At 47.1% G+C, this 19,263-nt stretch overlaps 1 protein-coding gene and 2 long non-coding RNA genes across 3 annotated transcripts in view; 1 reads left to right on the top strand and 2 right to left on the bottom strand.

Annotated features, from left to right (window-relative positions):
* The window catches only part of LOC308582075, a 65,623-nt gene extending 56,271 nt beyond the window's left edge, over positions 1–9,352 (top strand). The window contains exon 3 of the long non-coding RNA XR_014005471.1: positions 9,027–9,352. This is a non-coding gene — a long non-coding RNA (uncharacterized lncRNA). The remainder of the gene's footprint in view (positions 1–9,026) is intronic.
* The window catches only part of LOC308582073, a 45,120-nt gene extending 34,286 nt beyond the window's left edge, over positions 1–10,834 (bottom strand). Inside the window, exons 1-2 of the long non-coding RNA XR_014005469.1 lie at positions 9,786–10,834; positions 8,997–9,265 (exon numbers count right to left, since the gene is read on the bottom strand). This is a non-coding gene — a long non-coding RNA (uncharacterized lncRNA). The remainder of the gene's footprint in view (positions 1–8,996; positions 9,266–9,785) is intronic.
* Positions 10,835–14,088: 3,254 nt separating this feature from the next.
* On the bottom strand, positions 14,089–16,790 carry SOCS3 (suppressor of cytokine signaling 3). Its single transcript, XM_081185797.1, has 2 exons — positions 16,571–16,790; positions 14,089–16,110 (listed from the first exon to the last, which is right to left on the bottom strand). Exon 2 carries the CDS (start codon positions 16,039–16,041, stop codon positions 15,424–15,426), a length of 618 nt encoding a protein of 205 aa, XP_081041923.1. The 5' UTR covers positions 16,042–16,110; positions 16,571–16,790; the 3' UTR covers positions 14,089–15,423.
* Between the last annotated feature and the right edge of the window lie 2,473 nt (positions 16,791–19,263).

Genomic DNA, 19,263 nt, shown 5'->3' on the forward strand with positions numbered 1-19,263 from the left:
TAGGCATTATGCAGCCAGTGGTCTGTGCTTATTGTTCTGGGAGCTGATCAAGAATATATTTACCTTTTTGAGAATAGAATGTTAAGTGTCACTATTCCAGTTTTAATCCAGAAAAAAAGAGTGTGTGTGAAACACTGCTCTGTTGATATCTGAATTTATTGTGTCCTCTTGTCTTTTCGAGCTTCTGGTCACTACATATTCATCATCTGTGTCATTTGGATGGATTAGGATCTTAGGGACCATAGCAATTTCCACTGTTAGAGTCATACATTTATGCCTTATATTGCCTTGTTCCAGTTCAGTGTATGAAGAATTCAACCTGGGCTGCAAAGACTGACTTGAGATCTTTGCCACCTCTGCTTTGATTTTATTCACAGGCCCTGGGAAGCCTTGTGGTGGTAGTGAGGGCCTGCGGGGGGGGGAGGGGGTTGGAGAGGAGAGAAGAATCTGATGATCTCATGGCTCTTGGTTGCTTTGGCTAGAAGGAAAGGTCTGGGCTCAGAGAGGACTTTTGCTAATGGAACAAGTGAGGAATGCACAGCTGCCCGTCTCCTTTTACGAGTTTACCGTAGGCCTCATTGGAGATGGAGCAACAGAAAACGTGTTGCTATGGATATGTACACAGCACTTCAAATGAGCCAACTGCCTCCCCAAATATGCGCCAGAGTTCCTTTCCTCTCCCTCCTACTCCCATTGCAGCAGTATGCGCTCACACTTCTGTTAAGAGCTTCCACTTCCCTGAAGAAAGGCTGGTGGCACAAATTGGTAAGACTCTCGTCTCCACAGCACATTTAAACTAGCTTAAAAATCTACAGTTAAAGTCATAGCTTCCCATAATACAAACCCTGAGAATGGTAGGCTTCTGAAAATGCTCAACAACAACAACAACAACACCACACACACACACACACACACACACACACACCATAATATCAGGAAGGGAGAACTCTCTTCCTCCAGTCTGTCAGACCACACACAATGATTCCTTAGGCTCACACTTTATCTATACATTGAGTGATAGACAATTAAATGAATGTGTGTGCTAATGTAGGTGTGCACACCTAGGCACTAATAATTTACATACACCTCAGGTGGTGTAGATCCTTGTTCTATGCTGACAACACCCCTGTAGTTATTCTGATGTATAGATATAATAACATTATTCAAAATGCACTACTTTTTCGCAATTGGAGTTACCTTGAATGTATTGAGAAAGGTTTTGTACCTTGTTGTGTATCCTATCCTACCCTTAACTCTCTTTGCCTCACTGCCACCTTCCTGGGGAAAATAATAATTGTCCAACTGGTTTCAAATACAATTCCGTTTCATAGTACAGATGCTGCTGCTGCAGCCTGATTTTGAGGCCTGGACTCTGCTGGAATTGTGTAGTCCAGAGAGAAACCAAGAGTTCTTCCATACTTTATTTTACACTGCGCTTTCCAGGCACAGATCTGCACTTTAAAGCTCCGTGTCCAACCAATTTTTTTTGTCCCACCACTTTCCCCAGGAAAACCCGTGATTAACATTGAATTCGAACAAGCAGCAACCCGAGGAAAACCTGATTGCCATTTGCTCTGATTCCACGGTAAAAAGTGGGTTATCCCAGAAAAAAGTGTCAGGACAAAAACAAAAACAACCGCTCAGAGACAGAGCTTTTAAGCCCACTCCTAGAAACATGGTGTAAATGGAAGTCTGGATAAGCCCTTAAATTTGAATTCTTCTTGGTTCTTGTTTGTTACTGTAAGATAATAATATTGTAGAACACTGCCACTTATACACAACTGTTTATGCAGTGGTAGTACATACAGTAGTTGGTTGATGATGTCTCAAAGGTGCTATTTAGCAATGCTGCTGCCAGCCTGGATGCGTATTTCCAACTCTGCCAACTATATGGGCACAGATTTCCAAATTCATTATTCTGAATTGTCCTGAAGGGTCATAACTTGTTCGAGGAGAATGGGCTGACCTGGGAAGTGAAGGAACACGGGGGATTACTGTAAATGCCCAGCTGTAGTTCAGTCTGTTCCTGGGCTTCTCTGGGAAGCGATGAGTGAAGAAATTCAGGCACAAAGATGAGCAGTCACTGAATAATGGGAAGCCTTATGCTCCTCCCTTCCCTGACCTATTCTGTGGGTTATTCTTGACTCAGCCCAGACTAAGCAGGAATAGGCCGCCAAGAGCAGGAATTGTGTGCAGCTGGGAATTATCCAGTGTCTTGACTGGGAAGCAATAAACTCCAGTAATTATGTCACAACTACAAATGCTTCTTTCAATAGGATATGCTATATATCCTGGTGCTTCCTGCTCTGCCTGAGGCTTAAAATGCAGCCAGGTCATTCATTTTTTCTCAATTTGGATCAGAGCTGATTTGGGGGAAATGCATCAAAAACACAGTATTTCGTAAGAAATGACAGGATAGATAGAGGATATGGATAGTGACTAATGTCGTGTGTACACCACTTCCCAAATCAGTGGTGGAAGTGCGCCGGATGCAGAGTAAACAGGAGTGTGTGCACAGCTCTAGTTTCAAATGGGGATTGTAATCTGTCTTGGTTATTGTGATGGCAGCAGTTATTCTAGAGCAGGGGGCCTCTCTATTTGGCCCTTGGGACTTTCACGTTGCCATGTTCCACCCCAAGCCACACACCTTACTAGTCCCTGCCCCCTTCATGCTTTATTCATGTGCTTTTGCCTGACCGGAATGTGTCCTTGAACAATTATGATGTTGCTTGTTTCCTGGAAGAAGGATGGAGAGGGGCGTGTGCATGTACAGAAACCTTTGACTTTTGTGTCTAGAATTGCATCTATTTCTCCCTCCACTTTTTTTCCTCTGGCCCTACCCACCACTTGCAAGCAGCACGCATGAAGTCTCCCAAGAGGGAATGTGGTCCTTGGACTGCCAGAGTTTCCCCATTCCTGCCCTAGATTAATTAATGCGGAGTACAGAAATCTAGAGAGCCATTGTGGTATAGTGGTTAAGAGCAGTAGACTCATAATCTGGTGAACTGGGTTTGATTCCCCGCTCTTCCACATGCAGCTGCTGGGTGACCTTGGGCTAGTCATACTTCTTTGAAGTCCCTCAGCCCCACTCACCTCACAGAGTGTTTGTTGTGGGGGAAGAAGGGAAAGGAGAATGTTAGCCGCTTTGAGACTCCTTTGGGTAGTGATAAAGTGGGATATCAAATCCAATAAAAATAAAAATCTGAAGTGCGTGTGAGAGTCATTGAAATGGTGGTACCGTGAATGCTCTGCTGTTTTTGCCATTAGGACTTTGTGAGGTTGTTGTTACTAAACTTAAAGTGGTCCACACCACTGCAGTACTTTTATAATCCTTCATGTTTCCTTCACTTGTTGTCCCTGCACAGCTTTACTTCCGGGCAAGTTCCTCTTGTAGTAAGTTGTATTTGTTATGTGAGATTTGCACAAAGTCGGATATTTGCAAGATATGCTGAGATGTGCAAAATCAAAGAAAAGGACAAAAAAATCCCCAAACAAAACGGAAGGAAAGAGGCTTGTGTTAGTAAATACGCAGCTGGAAAGGGGGAAATGTTGAAAAAGAAATCTGTTAGGGGAATGGTCACAAAGTGAGATGATTAAAAATTAGACTGGAAGCATGGCATGGGCTAGAAAGAGATGACTTCAGAACTCCTCTCATCTTATTCCACTCTTAGAAGTAATACTAAAATATGGTATTAGGCCACAGGAACATAGGTAAGTAGCTGCAAACTTTAAGGAACCATGTGCATACTGAGGAATTGAAGAAATGTCAAATTAAACTTCAAGGAGCTTGTAACCCTTTGAGATGTATGTGGCCGGTTCATATGGCTTTTCTAAGAAAAAAAAGTGCTGCCCACCATACCTGTCACATTAATTCATTTAGATAGGATGAGCAAGGGACAGTCAGCTCATTTGCTGATGCGTTTATACTCAGAGGGAGATCAAGTCCTCGTGACCCTTTGATGTATGAAGTTTATACACCATGGGATTTTGCTGGTGTGTCTCTGTTTCCAGTAACAGGAAACTGGGTGGATCCAATCCGAGTGTCTTCTGCTGCCCACACATGAGCTTCAGTTGCCTCTTCCGGCAATGCAAGATCTCGCCATATTATACCCTCCCAGAATAAGTATGCATTCCCCGATCCCGTCTTCAGGGGAAACATCTCCTTCCTCTTTGACCTGTTTTCATAACTTCCTATTTGAAGGGCGGATATTCATTAGTTGAATGCCTAAATGTCTATTGTGATTTTTGATGGGCATACATTACAATTGTCATGTGCTCAGGGAGAGGCTGCTTGAATCAATATCCAATCCTTGCCCTACTGCCATGCCAACCCCACTGACACCATCACCAATCATCATCATCATCAAATTAGGCTTCTATACTACCCTTCAAGTGAGGATCACAGGGTGGTTTACAATATGGAATCAAAAAAATGCATAACATCATAACAAAAACAATACCCCCTTCCAGTTTGAAAGGCCATAGATTGTATAAATAGTCAAAGGCCTGGGAGTAGAGGAAGGTTTTTGCCTGGCACCTAAAGATATGCAACGAAGGCGCCAGGCAAGCCTCCCTGGGGAGAGTATTCCACAAATGAGGAGCTACAGCAGAAAAGGCGTGCTGTTGTGTTAACATCCTCCAAGACCTCTCATGGAGGAGGCACACGAAGAAGGGCCTCAGATGATGACCACCAGGGTCTGGGTTGGAGAGGTGGTCTTTAAAAAACCAGCACTTTGAATTGGGCTCAGAAACCAATTGGCAGCCAGTGCAGTAAGGCCAGGATTGGCATTATATTCTCAAACTGCCTTCCCCCATTGAGCTATCCTGACCACTGAATTCTGCACCAGCTGAAGTTTCCAGGATGCAAGCAATTTTTCCCTCAAAATGCTTTGCAAAACAAGTCACAGCATCAGTTCCATTACCTCTTTCGGGCCAGACTGTAAAAGGCCCTGCAGTACCCAGAAAAGCTCTTCCGTAAATAATGAAGTTGTAGCCTGTTTCAACTCACACGTTTATTGGGTCTCTATTCATTCCCTCTGTCCCTGGAGCCTCATCTTGTGCTTGCCTGCACAATGAGAATGTCCTCAGAATAGTGTTGCTGTTAGCAGCAGTAGAAAGGATTTGTTCACTCTGGAGAAGCAGAACGAATTCACAAAACTTTCTCCACATGTTTGATAGATTCTTTGTTTAAGTTGGTCCTATGGGGAAGCAATTCTTTCCGATCACGGAAACACACATATTTGTCTCACATCTCAGAAGTAGCATTCCCTCCTGTGCAAGAGAAAAGGGGAAATTCTTCTTTCACCTTACATTTTTGTATGTACATCCGTACCTTGGTTGTCGAACGCCCTGGAACTCGGACATTTTGGCTCCTGAATGCTGCAAATCCGGAAGTGATTGTTCCGGTTTGCGAACGTACTTTTGGAACCCGAACGTCCGACGGGGCTTCCACGGTTTCTGATTGGCTGCAGGAGCTTCCTGCAGCCAATCAGAAGTTGCGATTTGGTTTTCGAACGTTTTGGAAGTCAAATGGACTACTGGAACGGATTCCATTCAACTTCCAAGGTACGACTGTACTGTACTTGCATGAAAAGTTTCCTTAAAAAGTATCTGCACCCTGATTCTTCAGGGAGACATTTTAAATAGATACAAAGATTCTTAATTTAACAGACTAATTGACAAAGCACTGCAGCCCAGTTTATGGAGAAAATGTCAAAAAGTTCCCTACATTTGGAGGTGGGTGGAGGGAGATTGCAGAAAGTTTCCTACATCATGTTGGATTAAATCAGTAGTTTTCAACCAGTGTGCCCTTAGGTGCCTTGAATGGTGGTCAGGGGTGCCGTGGGCAACACTGTCCCTCTTTCCTTCCCTCCCTCCCTCCTCTGATGCCATCTCCTGTCTCTGCCTCCAAAGGCTTGCACAGCTGTTTGTTGCAGCAGCCCTGGCTATGAGCTCCCTAGGCAAATGGTGCCTCTGGGGCTGGCCAGGGGGTGCTGGTTGCCAGGAACTGAGGTGGCCTCGGAGTAAGCAACCAAGTGGGCAAGGGAGCCCAGCCAGCCAGTCCACTAGCCCTTGCTGTTGGGAATGGACAGACAAGTCCCAGGCCCCTGTGGGGCAGTGTGAGAAGGCAATTCTCTTGGGGGAGGGGGCAAGCAGCAGCTGCCTAGAGGACTCCCAAGAAGAAGGGAGAGGAGAAAAGGCCAGTGGTGTAGCGTGGGGGGTGCAAGGGGGGCCGGCCGCACCGGGCGCAACATCTGGGGGTTAGGGTTAGGGGGCGCAAATCCACGGGTTAGGGGGCACAAATCCACGGGTTAGGGGGCGCAAATCCACAGGTTAGGGGGCACAAATTACTTGCCCCGGGTGCTGACAACCCACGCTACGCCACTGGAAAAGGCTGAGGGAACACTCCACAAGGGAGGGTGTTCGAAAAAGGCTGAGAGGCTGCCAGCACTGCAGGCAAGGGGTGACATTACTGGGCTCCTGAGTCCCTCAGGGGTAACGCAGAAAGAATGTCAAGGGATCTGTGGACTGAAAAAGGTAGAAAACCTCTGGATTAAATGAATGAGAGACCGTGCTGCCACATGATGTTCTAGTCAGCCAGAAGTAGTAGTTGTAATGAATTTCTTGTACTGTCTGATCTTGTGATGTTGCTGCTGAACCCCACCCACCACTCCTCCAACTTCGTTTGTGTTGGAAATGGTTTTGTTCTCTGTCCCCGGATTCATGGGAAACTCAGGGCAATGTTTGCAGGGTCAGTGTCTTTTGAAGAAAAGCACACTGGTGATTGAAAAGAGAAGTTTGTTTTACGAGTATGCAGGTTGAGAAAGAATTAAAAGGGTGTAGCAGCCAGCACTGTTTCCAAAGTAACACCTATAGAAAAGTATAATTTAACACTTAAGGAGAACCAAACTCCCATATACCAACACAGTGATCTTGAGAGGGTGTGTTGCACTTTCTCACAGGCGTATCCTAATAAATGCCAGAGAATATAGCAATGTGCATGCACATTGATATCATGCACAACTTGCATCCTGGTCAGGTTACATTAGGCGGACAAGCAAGCATCTCACGGCACCTTAAAGGCTAAGAAGTTTATTACGTGGCATAAACATTTGCGGACTAGAGTACAGATGCATTAGCAGGGCAGCAGAATATCATACAGTTCTGTGAGGAAGAAGGAGGCGGAAAAAAGCAAGTGATAGAGAAAGGAGGAAGAAATAGGAAAGGAGAAAGTCTGTTGGAAGGAAGAGCAAAATAAATAAATGAGCAAGCAAAGTCTCTCGTTACAGGTGCAGGTTGAAGTGTGTGTCAGATCTGGAAAAGTTGACAGCCACTGCTCTGCATTGTGAAACTGATGTATGAAGCTCTTGAGAAATTATGTGTCTCATGGGCAGCCTTGGATATAGTCTTAAGAATCCTTTCATTTGGTTAACGTCTGTTAAGTCAGTTTTAGTAGTTGCCCTTTGGGGTGTGTGGTGACCCTTTCAGGGGCGGTCTTTGGTCTTTCAAATTTCAGCAGCACCTTGTGCAAGGCCCAAAATTTGCTCTCCCTGCCCCTCCCCCCCGCCTATCCATTCTGTTCAATTCACTGTTACAGTTGTGGTGCCCTGTGGCGCCCCCTAGGTTTGGCGCCCAGTGCTGCCTTAAATCTACCTCTTATATCCTAACCTGAACCATAGAAGATGCAGCTCATTAATCATAGAATTATAGGTTTGGAAGGGACCCTGAGGATCATCTAGTCCAGCCCTTCAATGCAGGAATATGCAGCTGTCCTTTATGGGGATTGAACCTGCAACCTTGGTATTATCAGCAGCATGCTCTAGCCAACTGAGATTATCCAGCCTGCTAACAAAGCTGTAGTAGGTGTCTATAAGGAATTTACCCATTAAAGTATAACTTGTATATGATAATCATAACAAAATATACATCTTTTCATTATTGTCATATTCTCTAGATCAGAGGTAACTAATGGGGTGCCCTTCAGACTGCAACTCCTATCATCCCTGACCACTGGCCATGCTGACTGAAGCTGATGGGAGCTGTAGTCTAACAACATATGGAGGTCACCATGTTGGCTATCCCTGCTGTAGCAAGAACACTACCTTGTTTGTGTCATTGATGCATGGCTCTGATTTATCTGAAGCAGTCTTTTTCTGAATTACCCATGATGTGTGATTGGGTTTTTTGTTTTGCAACAACTGCCCCTCTGTTGATTCAGAATAAAAGCACATGAAGCATTTTAAGTTCAAACTTTATGACCAAGGCCCCTTTTTCTATTAAAGCAAATTGGCAGTCATTTAGCAATGGCCCTTTTAGAAACCTCTGTGAAGAGCAGAATCAAAACTGTCAAAATGCCAACCCTTTTCTGGCCACACATCTGGAAAAGCTGAAGAACTTCTCCACACCTTGCTGCTATTATGCATTCCATGGGTAAGGCTCCTTTTTCTCATCAGAAACCTGACTCTCCCCCATCCACCACCACCCTCCAATATGACAGCCTTATCAACCAAAGTAGAGTTCATTTGTTCTTTCCAGGAGATGATCACACAACATAATCTTGACCCAAATAAGGCAGAGCATGAGAGTTAATGTGAATTTTGCAAAATCTCAGTATGGGGTAAGGTGGAGAATGAGTAATGAGTGTATGATTAAGTTCTGTACATGCAGCAACTTTCTCCTTGTTCTATTGGATTTGCAATCTAATTTGCATGCAATTGGGTTGAATGAATCGAGACCCACTTTTTTAATGTTCAAAAGGGCTGCCAAATAATCAGGTATAATTCTGGAAAGTTTCTGTTTTACTTTCTCAGAACGTTGAGCGACAGGAACTGGTTAATTGTGTAAAGCGCTAGATAAGGGCTGTGCACCCTGCATTTGGTAGAGATACTTTTCCTGTTGGGACAGGGTATTTCCTGCCAGTGAAACCAGGCCCAAATATTAATTTCTCTGTTCAGCTGAGCTGCTATACTTGCCACCCCTATCAAGTAAACGCTCACCATTACGACTCAAATTCTCTTTGTTCCCAGAGCTGGTAAAGAAGTAAGGAAGGAACTGCGACTTACTGACACATTCACCGACACATTTCCCTATATGATGCAGGAGACATTTCTGGGGAAAGCATGAGGCTTGTGAAACTTCTGCTTAAAGGTTTGCTGCTCCTCCAGCACGTCATTGCTGACTGGGGGACGTTCCAAGAAACGAAAGGCACTCACAAAGCTTCCCGGACTTTTTGAATCAGCAGCTGATTGCAGCAGGGTGTTGGGTCCTGAAGCAAAAGGGAAGCGTAGCAGCTGAGGGGACACGCGATTCTGGGCTGGGGGAGAGAAAATAAATTCCAGGCAATTGCGACTAATTTGGTGAGACAGGACTGGTATGTTGCGCACAGAGCACAAAGTTTGCATTCTCCAAGTCAAGGAACCTGGCAGGCTGGAGTGGGAACGACTCTCCCCGCTTTGGTGGTTCTTAATGATTACGGTGAATGTCTTTTGGGGGGAATCTTGTAGGTTCAAAAAGGGCATTTTTGTTTGGCAGATGGAACAGTGTATGTATTGTGGCCTGCTCCCTGGAAGATGCAGGCCGGCAGTAAGAGACTGCTTCTCATATGTACCATGCAGAGTCCCCTCCGAGGGACCTACAAATTGAGGGCACCCCACCCGACTCTCTCCTCAGATTGGCTGCTTCATTTTCTCCCTCCTCCTCCTCCTCCTCCTTTCCCCCTTGCCAATTAATCACTTCATTTTCATGGAACAGCCAGGCCCCTACCCAACCGTTTCCATGAATACTACCCCCTAGATGGCAGTCGGGGAGCAAAGGGAGCGCGAAGGCCTCTCATTTCCTGGCACAGGCCGAAGAATAAACAGTGATATTCCAGCCCTTAATCCTGTTGCCGTGGAAACACAGATCCCAGCAAGGGAGGAGAGAGGGGGGTGTGCCGGTCAGGATCAGATGGCACTGACGCTGGGGATGTGCCTCGGCTGGGCCTGGCATGGCGCCACCGGCCTTGCTGCGCCTGGACATTCTTGACATAGCTGTAACTCTGACTGGGAATCAGGGTTTCCTGGCAGGGCTGGGACAATAGGCCAGAAGGGCTGGACAGGGGCAGGGCTTAAAGAGCCCGTGCAGCGATTCTTTTCCTTTCCATTTGCCCTGCTTGGGAGCCACAGGGCTAGAAACACAGCAGCCATGCCACAGGCTGGGGGAAAGGCCTGACTCCGTGTGTGTCTTCCTTCCTTTTTTCTGGCTGCTTCCTTGTTTCCCTGGCCAAGCTCCTGTGCTTTTTAAGACTTGCATGACAAGTGCACATTCAACCGGCAAAGTGCAGCAGGTTTGAGGAAAGCTTTATCACAGAACCTTTGGACCACCCTTCAGTATTTAAAGGCACAAGAGGCAGCTTCCCAGAAAAAAACCCCTATTCCCTCCGCCGTGGCCTAATGAAATCATGTTTCACTTGGGATTAAATTAGAGGGGAGATGTGATCTTCTTTGAGAGAACTGTGTGGTTTCCCTGAACCTGGCACAAGCCTATGATATACACGTGCCTGTTCCCCATTGTGAAAACCATTGCTTCCTCTGTCCACACCATTGAATCAAGAATTAGACTGCCAGACTGCTTCTCCTGTCTGCAAGGAACATGTTTGCTATGCTCAGATGTCATATATTATTAAGGAACCGATTGATTATTAATCTGTTTTGTGTCTACGAAGTGTGGATTAATCCCCTGCTTGATTAGAGGATGGAGTGTGTATTAAATCCCTGAACATCTTATGAAGTGTCCATCTTGCTATTTCGGTGTTCAAGTGGATGTTCCTTTATTGAATTCTCATGGGACAAGCCAGTGTGGAAGACCAGCATTCAAATCTCCACTCAGGCACAAAGGCCACTGGGTCACTTTGGACTAGTCACTGTCTCTCAGCCTAACCTATCTTACAGGGTTGCTAGGAGGATAAAATGGAGAGGGGAAGAAGTGAGCCCTCTGTAAAAAAGGGAGGATAAAATGTAATAATAAATAAGATTATTCATACATTCATCCCCATGTTATGTTTACTCACATACACCTCTGTTTCTTCCTCCATTCGTATTCTTTAATAACAAGAAGCTAAAATAAACTGAAAATCTTACCCCTCCCCCCATAAAATTAATTACACCCAAACAAATAAATCTTACTCAACCCGAAGACTTGGAGAAAGGAATTGTCATCTAAAGATGTGTGTGTTCATGTGTTCTTTCGCACAAAACAATTTTAAATCACATTTTGAAGTTTGGTGACTGCATTTTTCTGGCCTTTTTTAAGGATGTGGAGAATGATTCCTAGTCTATTTAGAGGAATACTGCCTCTGACAGTGGATTTAGAACATAACCTTATCTACCAGATTCAAAGCCTGATAACATTTATATAGCTGCAGATTTTCCAATCCAGCAGAAGATAAGTCAGAAAAGGCATCCTTGGCCTTGTCAGCCAGCTCTTTCCCAAGTCTGTTGTAATTGATCAGTGCGCCAGGTACGCTGCTAAGCAAGCAGGGAAGGAGTAGCAGGTAGGAGATTTAAAGGTATATGGAGGTTTCCTCCACTTTCCTGGCAACCTCAATTTCAAGGGAATCAATCAGCCTGATTTGTGGGTGTTTGCATAATAAAGTAAAAGTGAACAGGTGAGAGAGAATCCTTTAAGGATGGATAGAATCAGCAAGCATCTGGAGGAGAAAAAGAGGAGAGGGCTAAGAAAGAGCTGTGAGTGGAGGGGGGTTCCTTTTCCCATCTTCTGGACTGCCTGGGAAACCCAGCAAACCTGCTGTACCTGGAACTGGGTGTGGAGAGTGCAGCTGAATGGGACACAGCCTTGGGCAGCCTGAGGAAGTACCATCCACCTTGGGCCTGCCCATAAAAAGCAAGTCTAGAGTGAGAGACTAGAGTGAAGTCTGCTGTTTGCAGGAACTTCTTGATGTGAGGCCTTTGTGGGTGAGCTGAGTGTTTTCTGTTGTTGCTACTCTTTTGAATACTGCTTAGAGACATTAAGTGGTATAAAAATTAAATAATCAAATCAAAATGAAATCAAACCTCCAGATGTTTACCTGAGTGGTGATGGTGGTAGTAGTAAAGGGGGGCAGGTAAATGCCATAATAAGCAGCGGCATTCACTATTATGGGCAGGTAGGAATGGATTGCTTTCTGCATTAGCCAAATTGTGATCTGCCCTCCTGTTCCTGTGGCTGGAATGCACAAATAGATTAGGGAATAAGTTCCAGGAGTTCATTGTGCTCTGTGCACAATGTGGCCATTTAGGAAAAATAAATAAAGGGGGCACCAGCGGAAAACAAATGGTTTGTGTGCGCATTTAAATGTATCATCATGAGCTTTTAAAGGAAGAAAGTAAATTGTGATGAAAGGACAGGCTGGCGAAACCAGAGAAAATGAACTTTGAAAGTGGTACCTGTCTAATATGCAGAGTTACAGAGAGCAATGCAGAGAAGGTGGGGAAGATTACAACTTGGTGGGGTGTGGGCAAGAAACACCCATCAACCATGCCTGATTCAGTTTCATGTAAAGTAGTTTCTATAGGTTTTACCTCTACACTGTGCTTACAGAAGGCTGCTTCTTTGTCATTTGTTGATGAAATGGGAGATTGGGCTTCTCCCTCGTGATTAATCCCTTTGTGTAATCCACAGAGGTTATGCTTGTATTAAGGTGGCTGCATGCATAAACATAGCACATCATACACACCTGAATGCACAAGTGGGAAAAGGCCAGGACTTCTGCTGGACCCATCAGAGGACACCTCTTCCACTCCCATTTCTTTAACAAATACCAGAATGATAAAGCAGCAGCCTTTTGCAAACACAGCGAGGGAGCTGACAGGCAGCCTGCACGTCCTTCTGCAGAACTTTCCACTGCCCTTGAAAAGCTCCCCAAGCTAAACAAGCTATCTTATCACACCTCCCAATGGTCCAGCCATAAGACACCAGGAACTAGAGCTAGATTTCCCTCAGCCATTGCATGAAGCTCCGCTGAAAGTTTATACACCCAAGGGAATGTATCTTTTTATGTGCTTGCTTCTGGGAAGCATGGGTGTGTTTGCTTTTGGTGCTTTACCTTAAATGACACAGTAGACAGGCAAGTTGGGGTGCTGTATCCTGGCCACGCCTTTCACACTGCAGCACCTTCTCATATGTCCTCCTATGAACTTCTTTCTAGTCCCATTCCACCTGGGCCAGGGTAGGGATGGGGGAATGGCTGCAGGAATAGGGAAATAGCTGGCGGTGACTGAGCTCAGTGCTTTCAGACTGCCTGATCTCTGCTGGTAACTTGCTCCAAACAGCAAGCTGCCTTGATCCAATCACATCAGATCACTGGTCCATTTCGCCTGAAAGGCTCTAAGCAGATGATCTTTTATACCACCACCAGGGATTGAACCTGGGACGTTCTAACACTGGAGCCACCAGGGATTGAACCTGTGTTCTCTGTCTCTGAGCTAAAATCCCTCACGTGCCACCCTATCGTCTAGTAGCTGGTAGATCTTCTGGCCTTGCTTCAAAGTGTTGCACCAGGAGCACAAAGAATAGCACTACATGCAACAGCAGCAGAACCTTGACTTCAGTCACACAGCAACACTGCTTTACTGTACTGCTGTTTCAAAGTTGTGTGTGCTTGAAGACAAAGCTGTGCTGCTATCATAAGTAGTTCTGTCCCTTGTGCTCCCAGTACTGTGCTTTAGAATTAACCACATCTACCAGAGAACCTCCCTTCCTAAGCAGAAAATTGTGGACAGTCATTCCCAAAGTGCATTTTGCATGCTTCCTGCAACGTGACTGCCCCAGTATTCAGTAATTAATGGTTACAAAGAGATGATACCTTTCCTGACAATAACTGGGACCCTGCCTGGCCAACACCAGCAGGAAGAGTTCCCTTTTTTTACACAAGGATGCTGCAATGTAGCTGCCTGCCCTTTCTAGCAGTGCAGGACTATAGCAGAGATTATGGTATCTCCTCAACTTTTCTATTGCTGTTATGAGGATGGCAGAAGCCATGTCCAGGATGCATGTATCTTTTGAATGTTTTGGAGTAGGGTGGAGTGGAAGAAAAGAGAAGATAGTCAAGCATTTCATTTAAAAAATAGTGCCTTTTATTATAAATTAATGAACGTCATTTTTAAAATCCATTGACTATAAATATAAATAGATGTGCAAAGTTTTCTTCCAAGTTTGATTTTTTTGGTTGAGTATTCAAGCATGTCTAACAGCCTGCAAGGCTGAAGGGTGGAATCTTTATAAAAGACAGAATGATATATTTTTTTAAGGCAGGTCTGTAAACATTTCTTTCTGTAAAAACAAAACCTCATCTGCCCTTCTAAAACCCTGATATGGAAAAATAAGATGAACACACAAAACTTTGGTTACAGTTTTTTTGGTTTTTCCTTTTTTACAAAAAAATAATAAGAGTTCCAGGTAATTCTGTTGTTGCTACATTCCTGTATGTTTTTCGGTTATTCAGTGCGATTTAGGGCCCAAGCAAATCCACAACCTCTGTGTAGATACAAGACCATTTTTTGATGAGCTGAAAACCCAAGAATAAAGGCAAGAGATTATCAGTCTGGGCGCAGGAGCCAAAGTTGAATAACGCTTTAGGGGAAATGGCTAGATCATTCATTATCCATTTAGGTTTTCTAAAAGCAGTGGTGCCAATTTTGTAAAATGATGTCCTCCATTGCTTGCACAGAGAGTATATGGCATTCCCCCATGCAGTGTGCAGTAACAACCCAGGTCTATGGGATCAGAGGATGTGGAGTTTGTTTTAAGGCTTAGTCCCCTGTACGGATGTGCGGCAGTTCCTCTGAGGAAGAGGCTTTGGATGAAAAGATATTCTGCCCCTCCAGGAGCTTGAGAGAGAGGTAAAGATGAATAACAATATAAAAAGGTTTCCCCTTAAAACTGAGGAAAAGTCGGTCTTCAGGCACTAGCTGGATTCCAGTGCATTAGTTTCATTGTCTCTGCAGAATGGTTTTGGTCAAAGGTTGCTAGAGGTGGTCTGGGCCAGTGCAGAGCAAATGCTCTTTGTAAACTGTCCATGGGTTAGGGAGGTTTGCAAACCATTCTGATATGCCCAGCACAAGCCAGATAAACACAGTATTTACTGGGCTGTAGCTGGGAAGGACAGTTGTGTGAAGGAGCAGCAGCCTGTTCCATAGTCAAGCACCATCATTGGTCTCTTGCACAGAGTACCCCATCCATGGGTAAACCATCCAGAACAAACAACAGCAAGACCGTCTCTGTGCTGGGCAGAGGCTCCTTGCCTGCTCCATGCCCCCAGCCCCTCTTATTCCACAAGCCAGAATGGGAAAAAAAGTCTCTTGTCTCGCCCTGTAATCTCATTAGCCATCATTTTCCAAGTCCTGTCTTTGTGCTTGTGTGGTGGGCCACCCCCACTGAAGAAGCCACTTAGAAGGGAGCGTCATATTGGTCCAGGAATTCTTTGATGGGACCTGGGAGCTGGGTCATCTTCTCGTAGGAATCCAAGTGCCCGTTGACCGTCTTGCGACACAAATGCTGCAGGGTGGACACATTGGACGAGAGAGGGCGGCTCAGCACCAGCGGGATCTTCTCCCCACCTGAGTAGATGTAGTAGGCACGTTTGGGGTGCGGCGCCTGCCCTGGCTGTTGCTCGGGGAGGGGCATGTAGTGATGGACCAGCTTCAGGACGCAGTCAAAGCGAGGCACGGGCTGGCTGCTGTGAGGGTCGCTCTGGAGGGAGAAGGTGCCCCCCTCGCACTGGATCCGCAGGTTTTTGGTGCCCGACTCGGTCTTGACGCTGAGGGTGAAGAAGTGCCGCTGGTCCGAGCTGTCTCGGATGAGGAAGGTTCCCGTGGGCTCGGCACTTAGCAGCAGGTTGGCCTGCCCACCTGTCACCGCGCTCCAGTAGAAGCCGCTCTCCTGCAGCTTGCGCACAGCGTTCACCACCAGCTGGTATTCGCTCTTGGAGCTGAAAGTCTTGAGGCGCAGGCTGGTGTCCAGCGGGTGGCTCATCCCGGCGCTGGGGAACTTGCTGTGGGTGACCATGGCGCAGGGAGCCAGCTTTCCGAGCGATCGGGGCTGCTGCCGGATGCAGCGGCTTGCTAGAACACGGACCTGGCGAAGCAAAAGAGCAGGTGTTAAAAGACAAAGGGCAGCTTCTCCCCGGCAGCTCCGGCCCCGCAGGGCCCGGCCCACGCCATCCTCCTCCCCAGGCAAGCAGGGTTGCCAGCCGCCCGGAAACCTTCCGAGGCGTTCCCCCGAGTAGGTCGCTTGTGTCCTTGAGCCAGGCTCTGAAGCCAAGTGGCACCCCGGCTTGGGAGACCCCTATGGGCGAACTCCCTCCGCTCTCCGTCCGCTGCACGTCGGAAAGCTCACCCCCGCGCTTTGCCCTTGGCTTCCCCGGCTCGCTTTTGCCTTTCCATGCAGGCACCTCTCCGGAGCGCACGGTCGGGCGAGCGCCCCATCCCGTCTGCGCGCTTGCAAAAGCCGAGCACTTGGCCGGCCAACTACGCCAGAGAGAGAGAGAGAAATATTGGGGGGGGGAGGGGGTCAGCTCTGGGTCGGCGCTGGTTACCTGGGGAGCGACGAGAAACGAGGCAGCGGGAAGCGGGGCGCCGGCAGCGCACGGCTTGTTGGCGAGGCTTTTGCAAGGGAAGCGGGAGCCCCTTTGGCTTTTGCGCGCTTGGCTCGTCCTAATTGCAAAGCCGCCAGAGCCCCTGCTGGAGGTTTTTATAGAGCATCCGCCAGCCCCGCCTCCGGGTTCCAGGAACTCAGCTTCCTCGCGAGCGCGCCCTAGGCAGGCAGCCAGCGGCCAGCCCATTCCGGGCAGTGAGGCCTCGCTCACCACCCTTCCCCCCCCCACCCGCCGCCGCCTCGGTCCTGGCCGCGGCTGGAGCCCACCGCTTGGTTGAAAGAACTAGGAGGAGGGGCGCGAGTCACGTCTCCCCCGGCCAGAAAGGCTTGAGGAGGCTCGCGGCCGGGGGCAGCCACGTGGAGCTGCTCCGGGAAGATAGTCGGGTTCCGCGGGCACGCGTGAAAAGAAAGAGGCTTCCACGCGGGGCATGGTGCCTTGGGTGGGTGTGGGGCGCACAGCACACGTCTGTCAGAGAGGTAAAACCTCCTCACCGCCATCTGTCCCCCGCGATAAGATAAGTCCTTTCCATAACGAATGGGACGGGCGCTATAGGGAGTCCTATAGGTTTGTGTTTGTCGTGCATTAGGAAGGAGAGTCCCGGCGAGGGTAGTAATTCGCAGCGCAATCCTAACCGTTCTACTCAGAAGTAAGCTCTGTTGAATTCAGTAGGGCTTACTCCCGGGTAAATTGGGTTAGGAGCGGAGCCTTAGCTTTCTTTATAGGCTTAATCTGTGAAGGGAGATGGATGAAGCAGGCGATTTGCCTAGAATTTTGTTTAAGACTAAATGCATTCTTAAGAACAAACGATGAAGCCTCCTGAACCAGACAGAGGCATCTATCTAGCCCAGCCCCGACACCCCCCCACTAGCTGCTTCTGGGGGCTCCAAAAGATCAGCATAATGGCAGTAGCTTCCCCCCCCATTGCCTCTCAGCAGCTGGTATTCCCCCCCCCTCCTGTTCAGGGTACAGATCCTGACGATTATTCACTTCTAACTTAAATCAAACCACAGCTGGTTCTGCAGACCTTCCAGTCAGTGTTTTGAATTTCTTAGAAGACAGCCGTCATTTGAATATTGAACCCAGAAGTCAGATTTCCCAAGTATTGAAACTCCCTCCCCTCCCCCCGCTAGTTCCCCTTTCGTATTCCGCTAAACCCAGGTAAAAAAGGGAGAATCCGCGGCGGGGCCCAACGAACACTAGAGGGCGCTCTTTCCGCCCTGGCTGGGATCTAGCAGTGACGTTCGCCGGCCTCTGTTACACAAAAGGCAAGGGCTTGTCAGGTCACCGCAATGACACTACTTCGAGCACAGAGATCAAACCTGGGAGCTTTCTGGCATTGACGCAGTCCTCCCGCCGAGTTTCCTTCTGGTCATTTGTGTGCTGCAAACCCCTTTGCTCCTGGAAGTCTAGGGTTGGGACATGGAAAGTACTTTCCCTCTGTAGCTGATTGGTTTCATCCTGGCCCTGGAGGTGGTGCTTCTGCATTGAAATCCTGCCCAGGTGCTGCAAAGCATCTCTCCTATCCCAGTGGACCTTGAGAAATCTCCCTATTTACATAACTAAACATAGCTGTCCAGTAGCACGCGCCATATTATGTACATGGGTGCTTAATATCATAAACAGGTCACTCATATACCACAAATGGGTCTCTGGCAACAGGTTCCTGTTTTTTTTAAACTCACTGAATTTTCTGGAGAAATGATAAATCCAGATTAAATATGGGGGGGCGGAATAAGGGCTAGCATTTTGATGCCAATAACATTGTGTAGACAGTGCAACAAACAAACAACAACTTATATGAAAAAGTACGCGGGTGGCGCTGTGGGTTAAACCACAGAGCCTAGGACTTGCCTATCAGAAGGTCGGCGGTTTGAATCCCCGCGACGGGGTGAGCTCCCGTCGCGCGGTCCCTGCTCCTGCCAACCTAGCAGTTCAAAAGCACATCAAAGTGCAAGTAGATAAATAGGTACTGCTGCAGCAGGAAGGTAAACTGCGTTTCCGTGCGCTGCTCTGGTTTGCCAGAAGCGGCTTAGTCATGCTGGCCACATGACCAGCTGTACGCCGGCTCCCTCGGCCAATAAAGCGAGATCAGCACCGCAATCCCAGAGTCGGTCACAACTGGACCTAATGGTCAGGTGTCCCTTTACCTTTACCTTACCAGCAACTCCATGATAAACACCCCTCCGGAAGCTCATTGAGGCTGCTTTGGAGCTCACACAGCAGTTGGGAAAATTTGCTTTTTGCTAGCCATTTTTCTCCACCCTCACTGCCCCTCTGTGGGTAAAAATGGGAACAGGAGATGGATTTCAAGGAGGCTGGAACAGCAATAGGATCCTGTTAATATAACAAGCACCCGGTATCGTATCCCTGGTCGGCTGCTGGTTTTCTGTTGCACAACTCCTTTCTTCAATGCTGCAATTAAAATAACTTTCCCCCTCCAGCTAACTCACCCACGTATCTGCAAAGCAACCTCAGGGATAAACATAAACATCTCTTAGGAGAGCTAAAGCATACACAAAGCATCCAGGGGAATCCTTTTTGAGTACTGTAGATAGTTCCTTGTGCCGCTGTCACTCGGAAGGCATTTTCTCAAACTGAGCTGGATGGTGACAGAACCATCTAAGTGTAAATGC

This window comes from Podarcis bocagei, assembly GCF_964188305.1.
Source record: "Podarcis bocagei genome assembly, chromosome: 2".
Lineage (NCBI taxonomy): Eukaryota > Metazoa > Chordata > Lepidosauria > Squamata > Lacertidae > Podarcis > Podarcis bocagei.

Bases quoted from the DNA above. Each gene is read 5' to 3' on its own strand.
- SOCS3 (XM_081185797.1), bottom strand. From the start codon at position 16,041: ATGGTCACCCACAGCAAGTTCCCCAGCGCCGGGATGAGCCACCCGCTG.